At 38.2% G+C, this 13936-nt stretch overlaps 1 protein-coding gene across 2 annotated transcripts in view; it reads right to left on the reverse strand.

The window, feature by feature from the left end:
* Positions 1-9452: 9452 nt before the first annotated feature.
* The window catches only part of LOC111867997 (apoptotic chromatin condensation inducer in the nucleus), a 56918-nt gene continuing 52434 nt past the window's right edge, over positions 9453-13936 (reverse strand). The window contains exons 13-14 of one of the 2 annotated variants that reach the window (XR_002843437.2): positions 12286-12672; positions 9453-11686 (exon numbers count right to left, since the gene is read on the reverse strand). Coding sequence is in view for 1 of the 2 variants with exons in the window: in XM_023858306.2 (XP_023714074.1) it covers positions 12493-12672 (180 nt within the window). In the remaining variant the exon portion in view is untranslated. Of the gene's footprint in view, positions 12673-13936 lie in introns of both variants that reach the window. The other variant, XM_023858306.2, reaches the window with a different exon arrangement.

Raw genomic sequence — 13936 nt, forward strand, 5'->3', positions numbered from 1 at the left:
GGGGAAGCAGCTGTAGGAGTGTAGGGATTGGTACAGATGAGCGCAGATGAGTGACCAGTTTTGTACAGGGATAGATGGCAGTAGTGGTCTAAGCCAAACTACGGCCCGCGATGTGATTTTATCCGGCCCGCGAAAGAATTGTGCAAAAATGCGCCAATTGAACTAATCTTCCAGTGAGTACTGGTAAATGTGATTCCGAGCTTATTGACCTGACATATTATACTGCATATCGATGGCTTAGCTGTGGAAAAGTTCTTTCGCGCTTCTTTCAGCTCAGGAATGAAATTGATATATTTCTTACCGAAAAAAAAACCCATCACGAACCACTTTTATCAGATACCGAGTGGCTTTGGAAATTATCATTTTTTACTGATCTGGTGAACCATATGAATTTAATGTTGAAGGGTGAAAATAACTTAGTCTGTTATTTATTTGCACTTATCAAGGCATTAAGAGCAAAGTTGATGCTTCTGGAAAGCCAAGTGAAAAATTGTAACTTTGTTCATATGCTATGCTGTGCAGAGTTGCATAAAAAGGGTGAAGCAGAATTTCCTTCCTCGTTTGCAAATTTAGTCATTTCAGGTTTGAAAGAACAATTTCGGAAGCGATTTGCTGATTTGGATTCCAGTGCTCAGGAAATTAGATTGTTTCAAAATCCGTTTGACTGTGATGCTGCAGATGTCCCAAGTCAAATTCAAGTGAAAATTATTGAACTTCAGGAAAATTGTCATATTAAAGACAAATACAAGGAAGGAAATTTGATAGAATTTTATAAATTTCTGAACTCTGAGCCATTTCCAAATTTAAAGAAATTTGCTTGTAAATTTATCTCCATTTTTGGGACGACATATCTGTGTGAACAAACTTTTNATGAAATTCTGTGCTTTCAATAAAACTCATATACCTGGAGTTATCAATTTCTCATTTTATCCGGCCCGTTGGAAGTGCTGAATTACCTAATGTGGCCCGCGGTTCGAAAAGTTTGGAGAACCCTGGTCTAAGCAGATAGCTATTGCGTGGGGATTGAAACCGGCCACACTGATGTAGGAAGGAGGATTCGTGGGATGCCGTCTCGGCCAGTCTCGGCCAGCCTCGGCCATTCCGAACCCGTTATTACCATTGAGAGTAATGTCGATTAATGTTCGTTAGTAAATTTTGAGAAAGAGAACGTTCTAATGCAGGTCGAAACGAATGTCAGAACATAATTAAATTCATACCATGTATCCACAATGGAAAGATAAATTAAAATACATGTTGCATAAATGTGTTATAAAATATAACACAGAATATCGGAATCGATCAGAATGAACTTAAGATGGGGAAAATAGAGCCATCTGCATTTGAAATATACAAACATTTCGGAGATCATGAAAGCGTCGTTATCACCTTTCTTCTTATCCCCCACCCTATCCTAATACACTTTAGTGCCTTTTTTTTCCTTAATGTTTTTCGCCCCAGGTTTACATCTTCGGCGACCTACATCATCTTCTAGCACAGTGTTTCCCAACCTTTCTGATGCCGCGGATCCCCTGTACCGAATGTTAATTCACCGCGGCCCCCATAAAACCCCAAACGGAAATTTGTTATATTTTACATATCATAAAAGTGAAGCAGTAACTTACAATTTTACAAAACTAAATGTGTCATTTGTGACAATAAAATACTGTTATAAATGGAGCTTATTCGGAAGATTACGAACATATCAATTAGGCCTAATATTATGAATTTAACGCTCACCTAATCAACGATCCACACTTTAACTACCGATCCATATCTAAATAAAATCGTGAACAAACTGAAAATCAGAAGTTTCGTTGTGAACACAATTATTTGAACAAGAGCAGAAAAACTGAATATTAAACCGAGAAAAACACACTTGTGTAATATTATAAAAATCCACTGCACAAAAACCACTGACACAGGTTGTTCACTCTGCCACTGAAATGAATAAGAAACTTGGTCAATGGTCCCAGCTTTATTCCCAACAAAAGAAGGGTGGATTTGGTGGGGAGGGGGAGAATGGTCAGACAGCAGGTAAGTAGGACAACAGTCCACCCTGAAACACGGATATGAGATGCAATGGGCCGACCAAAAGAAAATATCCTTGGAAAAAGCTACACAAATCGTTGGTTATTCACCTCTGCTTTACAAAGGGAAGAAGTAACAGTACCAACAGCCCCGTTAAATTTTACTTCAAGCATGGGGCTCAAGAGCCAGAGATATACATTGCAAATATCCCAGGTGTGAGGAACATGATAAGATAAAATTTAACGAAAATAAACTATCCCGCGGACCCCCGGGGGTTCACGGACCACAGATTGGTAACCACTGCTCTAGCGGGTCTCGCTCCCCAATTAGTTATATTATACCTTCATCCCGGATTCTTTGTGGTGTATCCTCTTTCTTACCCCCTGCTGGACCCCATTCTAGTGCCATGCGTGATAATTGGCAATGTTGCATTTGACGAACAATACGATACAGTAGGGTTCCTTTTTCATCTGTCCAATCTTTTATCCTACCTCCTGTATGACATGACTTGGTTTCATACCTGCAGAATAGGAAGCAGCAATTATGGTATGGGTATTATGCGGTGTTTCTATAATCCCATTTTAGGATACACAATCTTCTTCCTTTATTGAGAAGAAATTTCAAGACACAAACCATTAGTTCTAGTTTTAACAAAAAGTTTTTATAACTTTACTTTTAAATACTTGACTGTGTAAATAAATTAGTTATAATAGCTCATAAACGTTCCAACCACTTCCTGTACTTCATGTTATTCATCATCATCATCATCATCATCAGTAATCTGTCAAGACGACAGGTCCACAGTCTCTTCCAAAACAATTCCTCCATTTAATGCGATCTAGAGCTTTCTGCTTCAAATGACAGTATCTTCTTCTGTCCCCATGGTCATCCGGCATCTTCTTACGTCTTCTTCCTCGTCTTCTTGTCACTTCTATCCGCCCCTCTATCTTTCCTTCGATAACTTCTTTTGGAAGGCAGTTTCTGGTAAAACATGACCAATCCAATTAGCCTTCCATTTTCTTATTTCGTGTAGGATATTCCTCTGCTCACTGACTCTAATTAACACTTCTTCATTTCTCACATAATTGGTCCAACTGATCTTCTCCATCCTTCTCCAACGCCACATTTCAAAACTTTCCAGATGTTTCTGATCTGCTGCCCTAAGTGTCCATGTTTCACCCCCATACAGAGCTATGCTCCAAATGCAGCATTTCACTAGCTTCTTCCTCAAATTTAAGTCCAATTTGCTGGTAAAAAGATTCTTCTTCTATCTAAATGCGGCTTTTGCCATGGCAATCCTGGATTTAATTTCACTAGTACACCTTCCATCATCTGTTAACAAGCTACCCAAATATTTAAAACATTTCACATTCTCCAGTTGTTTTTGGTTTATCTTTATTGTGACTGGGGTTGGTATTCCTCTGAAATATCAATGACCCTCCATCACACCACATGTTATCATATCCCAAAGACAGTAATCTTCATGACCACCCCCATGAGAACATCAAATCTCACATTGTTTTATTACTTCAAAGCAACAATTCAATTGTTTTGTGGGAACTTATTGGGACTGGATCTATACATTTAAGTGTGCTGTACAACAAAAACATTCAGAATTGATAACAGCAGAAAAATATTAAACTATTAACCTTTAACGTCCGAAGTGCCCCGATTGGGCCAGTGATGAGTATGGTCGTCGTGGTCAAAGTACCTCGTTTTGGCGAGTCAGGCATTTAAACTCCATTAGTGGAAGCGCACGTACACGCCGCTAGTAGAAGTGCATGAAGAGTCCTAAATATTTATTTTTAAATGTAGTAATTACCAGACAGACTTGAGTAAAGCCACAATAGAGGAATTAAAATGATATCTAAGTGAACAACAAAAAAGAGTATACTTATGTGTTATGCCCAAACTCATCCATGAGCCAGTACTTTTATTGCAGATTCTCCAGATTAATATGTTAAAAATATATAGTAAAATTCGATGTATGTAACTTGTTTGTCGACACCTGCTTGATGTATATATAGGCTTAAATGAAACTACAGTATTCGATTTCACTATGAATGCACAGAAAACAGATCACACTCTGTATCTCAGCCATGATGCAACTGTCTGTTCACGCCCATAGAAAGGGCAACAATCTCTTTCAGCTATAACGGAAGGTCTTAGCACTGAAAAAGGGAACCCTCTAGCTTTCTCTTGAATAGCCATTCTTTCATTCTTCTGTCCTTTAGTCAAAAGATGCGAAAATCTGAAGAGTGTAAGCAGTGCTAACAGAAGACGAAATGAGTTTATTACTGCCATCTGTTTTATGACACCAGAGACTGCTATGCACTATGAATGCACAGAAAACAGGTCACACTCTGTATCTCAGCCATGATGCAACTGTCTGTTCACGCCCATAGAAAGGGCAACAATCTCTTTCAGCTATAACGGAAGGTCTTAGCACTGAAAAAGGGAACCCTCTAGCTTTCTCTTGAATAGCCATTCTTTCATTCTTCTGTCCTTTAGTCAAAAGATTCGAAAATCCGAAGAGTGTAAGCAGTGCTAACAGAAGACGAAATGAGTTTATTACTGCCATCTGTTTTATGACACCAGAGACTGCTATGCACTATGAATGCACAGAAAACAGGTCACACTCTGTATCTCAGCCATGATGCAACTGTCTGTTCACGCCCATAGAAAGGGCAACAATCTCTTTCAGCTATAACGGAAGGTCTTAGCACTGAAAAAGGGAACCCTCTAGCTTTCTCTTGAATAGCCATTCTTTCATTCTTCTGTCCTTTAGTCAAAAGATTCGAAAATCCGAAGAGTGTAAGCAGTGCTAACAGAAGACGAAATGAGTTTATTACTGCCATCTGTTTTATGACACCAGGGACTGCTAAAATTTGTCAAGTGTTACAAACAGAAAATGAATTTATAATGCACAACAACTCTGTGAAGAACTGGGAAACCATTTTTGCAGTACACATCAAAATTCAAAGAAAAAATGAAATTAGTGTGTAACTCTTTGTAACTCAAATCTTCTGTTATAATATGTGACACTACGTTCTTTGCTGATACAAACAAAGTTAATTCCATCCATTTATGATAAAAATTGTTAGACACATTTTTAAACACAATGCTTAAAATTGTTTAAGCACCCTAACAGGAATGCACATTTAAATGCAGAGCAGCAATGGGCATTTAAATGCACACCAGCAGCAGGCATTTTAATAAACTCCGGCCAGCTCAAGCTTACCACCATTTCAGAAGTCCGGCATTTAAAGGTTAAGTCATTATGTGACACCAATTGTCACACATGTAACAGATGTTTAACATGGTAGCATGGGCACTAGCTGGGGGGGGGGAGCCAGGCACCTGACCCCTTTCAAAGGATATTTAAAAAATAGATCAGCACTGAAAAAAGAAATATGCCAGCATCCTTAATACTAAGAGAGTGATTCATTACAAAGTCTTAAATGGATTAAACATAACTTTGTAAGCAAATATCCTGGCTGCTCCTTCCCCCCATCTGGAAATGGCTGGTGGTTCACATGCATGGTATTAGCAGTATTATAAATAGGTGGGCATCTTGTGATAATGTGCACATTCCTTTATTACAGCATACAGGTATTTTGCTCTTACCAGCATTTAATACTTTTAGCCTACTTTCCTCATTCTTAAAAACATAAAAGCAATCTTATGATATCACTTTACTGTGTGTGTGTGTGTGTGTATCCCGCTTAAACAAAATTTGAATGCCTGAACCATCTCTATTGAACTTGGTATGCATATCATAGCATCTGGGCCCATGTCAATGGCATACTTCATAAACTCCTCCCATCAGCCTGTGTATCACCCTCCCTCCCCCACAGCTTCTAGGTAACTGCTTGGTAAACACATACCTGCAGCAACAATTACAGGCAATAGAAAACTGTCAGATGAGTTATTTTCTAGGTGGTCCATGTTATGTTAAAGGAGAGCCTGTGGATCTCTCTCTATAACTCTTATCATTGCTGGGTAAGATGTCAGCAAACTCATTCACATGACAATGAAGAATTTCTGGCATTGTTTTCTGTGGTCCATGTTGTAACAAAGGAAAGCAGATGATCAGTTCTTCCCAGAACTACTTGTTGGGAACATTAATGTCTGAGGATAATTCTGTGATCTAAATGATGTGGAGATTGTACAACTATTACAAATGAGGCCACAAATTTCTTATGCTTCTTCACACACTAAAAATTACAAATAATGCATTGGTGTGAAGCTTTGGGGTAATGCCTAACTTCTGTCACAATTGCAGACTGTCAGAAATTATTCCACACCATATATTTCTTACAGAATTAACTTCTGCTAGCATATTGAATACAGCTAAGGAAGCATCTGCATGAAATCAGGCTTCGTAATTTCTTCCCAGAACTTGTTTATATTAAATTTAAACAAACTGCATTAGGATGAATATTTTTTTTCAGCAGCATGTTTTCTTTTGAACTTAAAAGTGAAATCACTGTACAGCTTTCTCTTCAGTCAGTAAGTTAAATGTTTAATATTCTATGGGGAAATAATCAAGATCACTGTAGTGACTTGCATTAAGTTAAGGATCTTGTAAATTCTTATGTTCTGATGGTTGTAGAAATTAAAAACTGTTGAACGAGAAAAGCTGAACTGTAAAAAGTGAGAGCTGTATGCAGTGCTTATTTTAGCCAGTACACACAGAGACAAACTCATCAAAAGTTGCACACCTGTTAATGCACAGTTTTGATCTTAAGGCTGAAGCCAAGTGTGTGATTATTGGCAGATGCTTTTTTAGAAAAAATGTTGGATATATGGAATGCAATGAAAAATGAATATTTTTCTTTTATTTAATTAACAGCATATTTACAATCTACTCTCAATAATATGGAGTAATAAGTAAATCTGTTCTAAGTAGGTGTTTTTGGGTAGAGAAGTCATCCACTGACAATACTCTGACAAGCCCTGTGGAGGCATGGTGATGATTTCAATTTTCATGATCTGCGGGTTGTTGTAGGTCAGACAGCCATTGTCTCCTCAATCTTCTTCTTACATTTGGTGTGCTGCTGATTTCTTCAACTAGTCTGTTATTGTGTCTGATATGCTTTGAGGGTAGATTGTTGACAATCTACATATGTATTTCTTCTATGACAAATGGGATTTGCAGATCATTGTGGATAGTAAAGTTGGAAACATATCGAGGTGCTTTAGTTACTCAGCACAAGAATTTGGACTGAAGTCTCTGAATTACTTTTGTGTTTGATGGTTTTGTACAGCCACATAGCTGTATACCACATGCCCATATGGGTTTTATTATCCACTTATAGTGTAGAAGTTTAATTTCTATGGACAGCTTGGATGCCCAAAAGCCAGGACTTTTCTCATAGTTTTAAGTTTAACTTCTGACACTTTGTTTTGACATGTTTCTGCCATGTCAGTTTCTTGTCGAGGTATAATCCCAAGTATTTTACTTCGGTTTGAATTGGTATTTACACATTACTGATGGTAACCTGCGGGCAAGTTATACATTTTGTGGTGAATGTAACTTGCACTGATTTTGTATGCTTTATTTTCATTTTCCATTCGCTGTACCATTGATGGAGAAGGATTAGGTTATGGTGAAGATGTTGTTATGCTACTACTGGATAATTATTTGCTGCTAGCAGGGCTGTCTCATCCGCGAAGGTTGTGATTTAATGTTGTTTGTTGTGGGCAAGTGTGCAGTATAGATTAAGTATAGTACAGGCTCCATCACACTTCCTTGCAGTACACCCGATTTCACCTGGTACCAATCTGAATATGAATTACATTTTATTTTAAAGTGTCTTTCAGTGATGTATAGCATTAGAAGTAGGTAGTATGGGCTGGGGAATGTATTTTTAATTTTATATAGTAGTCTGGTGTGCCAGACCTTGTCAAACTCCTAAGCTATGTGAAGGAAAACTGCTGTTTTTTCTTCAAGGCTTGTTGCAATCTTATTTACGATTCTATGTGTTTCTTGTATTGTGGATCGTCCTTCCCTGAATCCAAATTGGTAATCGGGAGCAACAGTTGACAGGTCTAGGTCGTTTCTATTCTCCTCAATAGTAACTTTTCAAAAAGCTTCAATGTGACCGGCAGCGAACTAATCAGCCGATAAGAATTTACTTCACTGGCTGGTTTCCCAGGTTTAGGTATCATTACGATCTGGGCGAATTTCCACATTATCGGGTAGTATGACATTCTGAGGATAAAAAATTAAGAATCAGAAGGCATTAGAAAATAGCAGTATCCTATACTTGAGGTACCATTTCCAGAATTTTCATGGAGGGATTCAGGAAAACTATGACAATTCAGTCATGAGTCAATCCCTAAATGAGCTTTAAATCAGATCCATTCTGAAAGAAAATCAGACATATTACAACTGCATCGGCTAAATGTGACTGCTATCATAGAGGGACTACAGAGATTTACAGAAACTTACGATACGATTTCAATCACATATTTTCTGAATGTTAAACAGGAATGCCATCAACAATATTATTGTGCGCAGATCAGCAATATGCCATACTAATACATATACATGCCATGTTAACATACCCATCAAATTTATGAAGTACACATCTTGCATGTCAACATGGCAGCTAAAGTGGCTGTCGGTGAGTGTAACACGATGTATATTGATCAAAATTGTGAGAAGATACTGATAACCAACTGCAGTGCCTCAGTTCTGAATTCAAGGGTAGCTGTGCAAATTATATATTGATGAAGGAGCAACTTTATATTGTTCAACAAAAACTGCCATCTGCAATAACAGTGATAGCTCATCTACATGAGTGCATTAGCCGACCCTTGGGGCACAGTGCAGCTGGAAGGATTAGGTCAATTGAAAAATCCAATGACCTCATTGTGAATCAAACCCACAACCTTCAAGCTTACAGTATATGTAGAGGAAATGAATTATGAGAAAACTATGAATTCCACAAAGAATAGAATTTTCAGAAGTCGGAAGAAAGTGGAAAGATGTTGACAGGAACTAAAAAGTAAAAGAAGATTATGAAGACCTGTGAAACAACAGAAGGATTTACTTCATAATATATATAAATTTAATGATACTTGGCAACTTAAAAACACACATAAACTTATATTTTACCCTTGAAGGTGATCTCAGTATCCTAACAAATTTGACTGAACATTCTGTCAATTTGTTGTACTATGATGGTTATTACACTATCAATTAATTTATTGAAAATATGCGAGTATGGTATATAAATGCAGCAAAGAGATTCTCTTACCAGGAAACAAAGAGTATGAAGTCACAGCTGACACAAGCATATGTAAGCTGATCATGGAGATGCTTCCAGCTGCAGACACACTCCTGTGGAACATTCTTAAATAATTCCACAAAAGTGTGATGTAATGATAGTAAAAGAAAGTACAGACTACGAGTATTAATTACTCCATTACATGCTTTCACAATTTTATTTCTCAAATGTAAAAATTTGGTCTATCAGCACATGAGACACATTTTTATGTTGTCTATACACTGTGATTTATGCGTTGTCATGAGCCTCTGAGGGAAGTTTTATTCAATCTCATGGGAAGTTACATATCCACTGCTGAAGACAAATATGAAATGTAAAAGAATGTTTCTAGGAATTTGCTTTGTTACAACAAAAGTCCTCTGAACAAAAGTTTCAAGTGCACTGAAAATGATTATAACAAGTAACAGGACCTGAACAATATTTTCGTTATGCCATTTTCATTTAACATGCATCAGTGAATGTGTGGAGGCTTAAACATAATACAAAGACGATAAATAAGAGAAAACAAATGTGAAATTGTATGAAGTTGTAACAAATTCTCACTTTCATACGAAACTGAAACTTCGGCTAAAAAAATTTTAAAAATCCAAAAAATAAAAATAATACATAGAGAAGTCTGAAAAAGTACTTTTAGATTAATGCCTTCTGAGCTGTCACATCATGTACTTTTGCGGACACACAAGAAAGTTCTGGAGGAACATGTTACCTCCATCTTTAGGAATAAAGTATGTTCAGGAACAGGTTTGGTTATATAAGTTAGAGGGAGGGTGGTTATCTAACCCAAGCAGGGGCCCTAAAGACCAAAAGGAACCCAGTCCTAGGCAGTGGCAAGAAAAGGACAAAAAAAAACCCTTGCAGGAGGCACACTGGTTTGTCACGGGTGAGAATGGAACAGAGAGGGAACAAACTTATCCAGGGATCCAATTTTGATTTTAGGAAGAAATTGTAGTGGTGTTAAAAATGTACTTCAGACTCCACTTACTTGTGGAGTTAAATAAAAGCAATTACACGCTTCTCCACAGTGTCCATGCTAGCTTCAAGGCCCAACCAGCATCCTGTCCAAAGGGCTCCTTCCTTGGGTATAAAGATGAAGATGAAGATAACCACTCAACTCCATCTAGTGCCAAAGTGAAGAACGCATGTAGCTATACCTCCACTCACAAAATGTCAAGATGCATAATTAAGCACATACCTTAATTATAATATCTTAGACACAGTACCCATTAATATTCTGACTGGTTGGTTAAACCATTTCTCAAGATGCATAATAAACAATAAACAATTTTCTCCAGTAAAATGGAGCATGAACTAGGAAGGAAAATGTGATTCAGCTTGAATGCTGTATTGGGTTTTGACAAACTGCTGACCTGTCATATGTTGTTGAACTAAGTGATGTGCTACAGATCAGAGAGCTCGAGTTTGACTTCTTCACCACAATATCAACAAAGGCTTGGGGGCATACACAGTCAGTACAACATATTTCAAATAGAGAAATAGGGTAAAGATGGCCTGAGTATAAATTCTGACCATTTGTCTTGTGTCCTGATTAGACGGTTACTAGCAGACAAACAGCACTGAGAACTGAAAGGTAGAAATAAATTTCTATCTATGGTAAAACTGCCTCTTTAAGATATCTTCTTGGACCAACAGATCTCAACATTAAACTGAAGAAAATGGGCGTATTTTAACATTATGATTATTGATTTGGGACTACTGAAAATGAACGTTAAGTTAATTGCATGACGCCCTTAAATCAAGTTACAATAAATGGGGGTTCCATTGCAGTGACCATAAGCCATACCAGCCATTCACTAACCTTCAATGTTCAATGCTGTTCTAACAATAAAAACTGAACTTCAGACATACTTAACATTAACTCTATTTAAATGTGCTGCAAATCTACAGCCCACAAGTTGAGGTACTATAACAAAGAGACACATTCCTTGTACTTTTTCATAATCATAAATTGCAAAGGATGTACATTCCATACATCAACAAAAGCTGACTGTTCTTTAGGTACACTTCATCATGGTTAGAGGTCTTCACTCTTCTCTGACGATCATCCATCCTCATATCACTTAGCAATGCTGCAGTTCTCTTCAACAGGATGACAACAGCACATACTTAGCAAATATTCTTCACACATTTTCACTGCCATGAGGAATACACAAGATGGCGTCGCATGACCATGTCCTCCACAGTCACTACCCCAAGTTCATGGACATTAGTGCAGAATCCTTCTCAAATTTCTTGTATTTGTTGATCCTTGGTTACGGAGATCGCTCTGTTTAATACCTCCCATGGTTTTGTTTCGTTCGATCCCCCCAAAGCCCTGTGCACCAGGCTGCCTGTTGTACTGCCTGATGAGATAAAAATCATCTGTCATCATCAGAAATGAAAAATTCATTTTTCTCCTCTGCTGGACCTGGAAACAAAATGCTTCATCTCCTGCAATGAAAAATTAGGGAGGGATTCAAACAGGTCAAGGATCAGCCTTAGAAGTGGCCCAGATAATACCTTATGTAGAAACATGCAACTACTGATTAAGTATGGACATTAGCATGCAAAGTGGGTCTTCCTTATGTTGGAAAGGAACATCAAGCTATCTTAATGGATTAACTGATTTCACAACATACCAATAAGCTTGATTAAATATGGACATTAGCATGCAAAGTGGGTCTTTTATATGGGAAAGGAACATCAAGCTATCTTAATGGATTAACTGATTTCACAACATACCAATAAGCTATGTGCAATATCAAGGTAAGTTATTATACGCGAAACTCAACTAACTCTATCTTAATAGAATATTTTATGTACCTGCATCAATTTGCTAACAAATTAATAACTACCAAAAGCAATTCAAATAATTTTGAAAACTTAGCTGTGAAAGATTAAATAAAAACAAATGACCAGACAGGTCATGCGAGATAAAAGTAAATTTGATCTAAGAACCGACCATTTTGCAAAAACAGCCGTGCATGAGCTGATGTAACCAACTCCCTGGCAGTTATAATTCTGAACATGCCAAGTTACAAGACGGCCATGGTAGATCTGGCCGCACACATCTCCTCTCCCAGTTGCAAGGACGTGCAACCTGCAACTCACTCTTCACTTGATTATTCAATCACTTTTCCCAGCGAAGGATTTTTCTTTTATCTCTCAGTTATTTCTTAGGACTGCCACTGACAGTTCGTCTTCTTCGTTTATCCCTCTCTCCTGCCCGCCTCTGTTGGCGTTGCTGAGCTCTAGCCCGCTCTCGTTCTCTCTCTGCCTTTCTCATCTCAGCCATTCTGCGCTCATGTTCAGCCATATGCCTACGGCGCATCTCTTCCTTCACAACAATCTGAAATAGTATGAAATGAGAAGAAAGAATTATGAACAAGGTATATTAAAGTTGATAAACTCTTCTTGGGTAACCAGTCACATCAATTTACAGCAAAAGCTGAACACTGTGGAGACCTTCTCTGTCTCCTTCATCATGAAAACGTTTTCCCTGGTGATGGTAGCAGAGGTCTCTAAAATGTTACACTTAACCGCCAAACTGATGTGGCTGGACACCCACAACTTTAACATTTTTTAGCTGCCATGAAAGTTTCAAGTTCAACATACTAAACTTGCACAAAGTATATTATACGATTACTAGTCTGAAACAGGAGCTGGCATAGTGTAGTTGGTATAGTGACTGGCTATGGGCTGGACGACCGAGGGGCCGGAGTTCAAGTCCCTGTAGGGTCACAAATTTCCTCTTCTCCACATCATGCAGACCAATGCTGAGGTCCATCCAGCCTCCAATCCAATGGGTATCAGCAGTTCTTTCCACGGAGGTAAAGCGACCGGGGTGTGAAGGTGACCGCTCACCTTCAGCTAGTGCTGAGGTCAATAAAATGTTGATCTACACATCCATGTCCCCATACGCCTTCATGGCATAGTGATTAATTAGTTAAGTACAGGGACAACTTCACCTTTTTTTAACCTTACTAGTATGAAATACAAGAGAAATATCATTCCAATAAAATTTACATTACAACTCTTCTGAGATTTGTGGTCCCCATGGCAGTGATTGTGAATCCTCTCTTCTGGGATATGATAAAATCTGGTGAAGTTTACTGATGTTTTGAGGGAATGGGTGCATTAATATACCAGACAATGTAACATCCCAAGACAGTACTCTTCATACCACTGTCTTCACTCATTCAGTTTGTATTTTCTGTTGAAAACTGGTTGACATATCAATAAGAGTATGACACTGCAATGGTAAAAACGAAGTAACACTGTATCTGAGTATGCTGTTTTTGGAGCTATGGCAATAAAGTGAGAAGCAAGATATGCAGCGAATAATCGAAATTCTGGTGTAGGCAGAGGCCGATAGAAAAACCCACAAAGATTTCCAGGCAAAAACAGACGCCGGTAGAAGAGCCTGGCGAGAAAAGATGGCCGCAGAAACGGAAGCAATCAAAGCAAGGACGAAAGCCATGCGAGAAAATATGAGCACCAGCCACAAGGAGATAGTGGCCGAAAGCAAATCCAAAATGGACGTAAAGATGATGGCCTGCCGAGAAATGTTGGCGGTGCATCTAGGAGAAGAAGGGACGATGGCCTCCCAAGAA

This window comes from Cryptotermes secundus, unplaced genomic scaffold, assembly GCF_002891405.2.
Source record: "Cryptotermes secundus unplaced genomic scaffold, Csec_1.0 scaffold508, whole genome shotgun sequence".
NCBI classification, from domain to species: Eukaryota; Metazoa; Arthropoda; class Insecta; order Blattodea; family Kalotermitidae; genus Cryptotermes; species Cryptotermes secundus.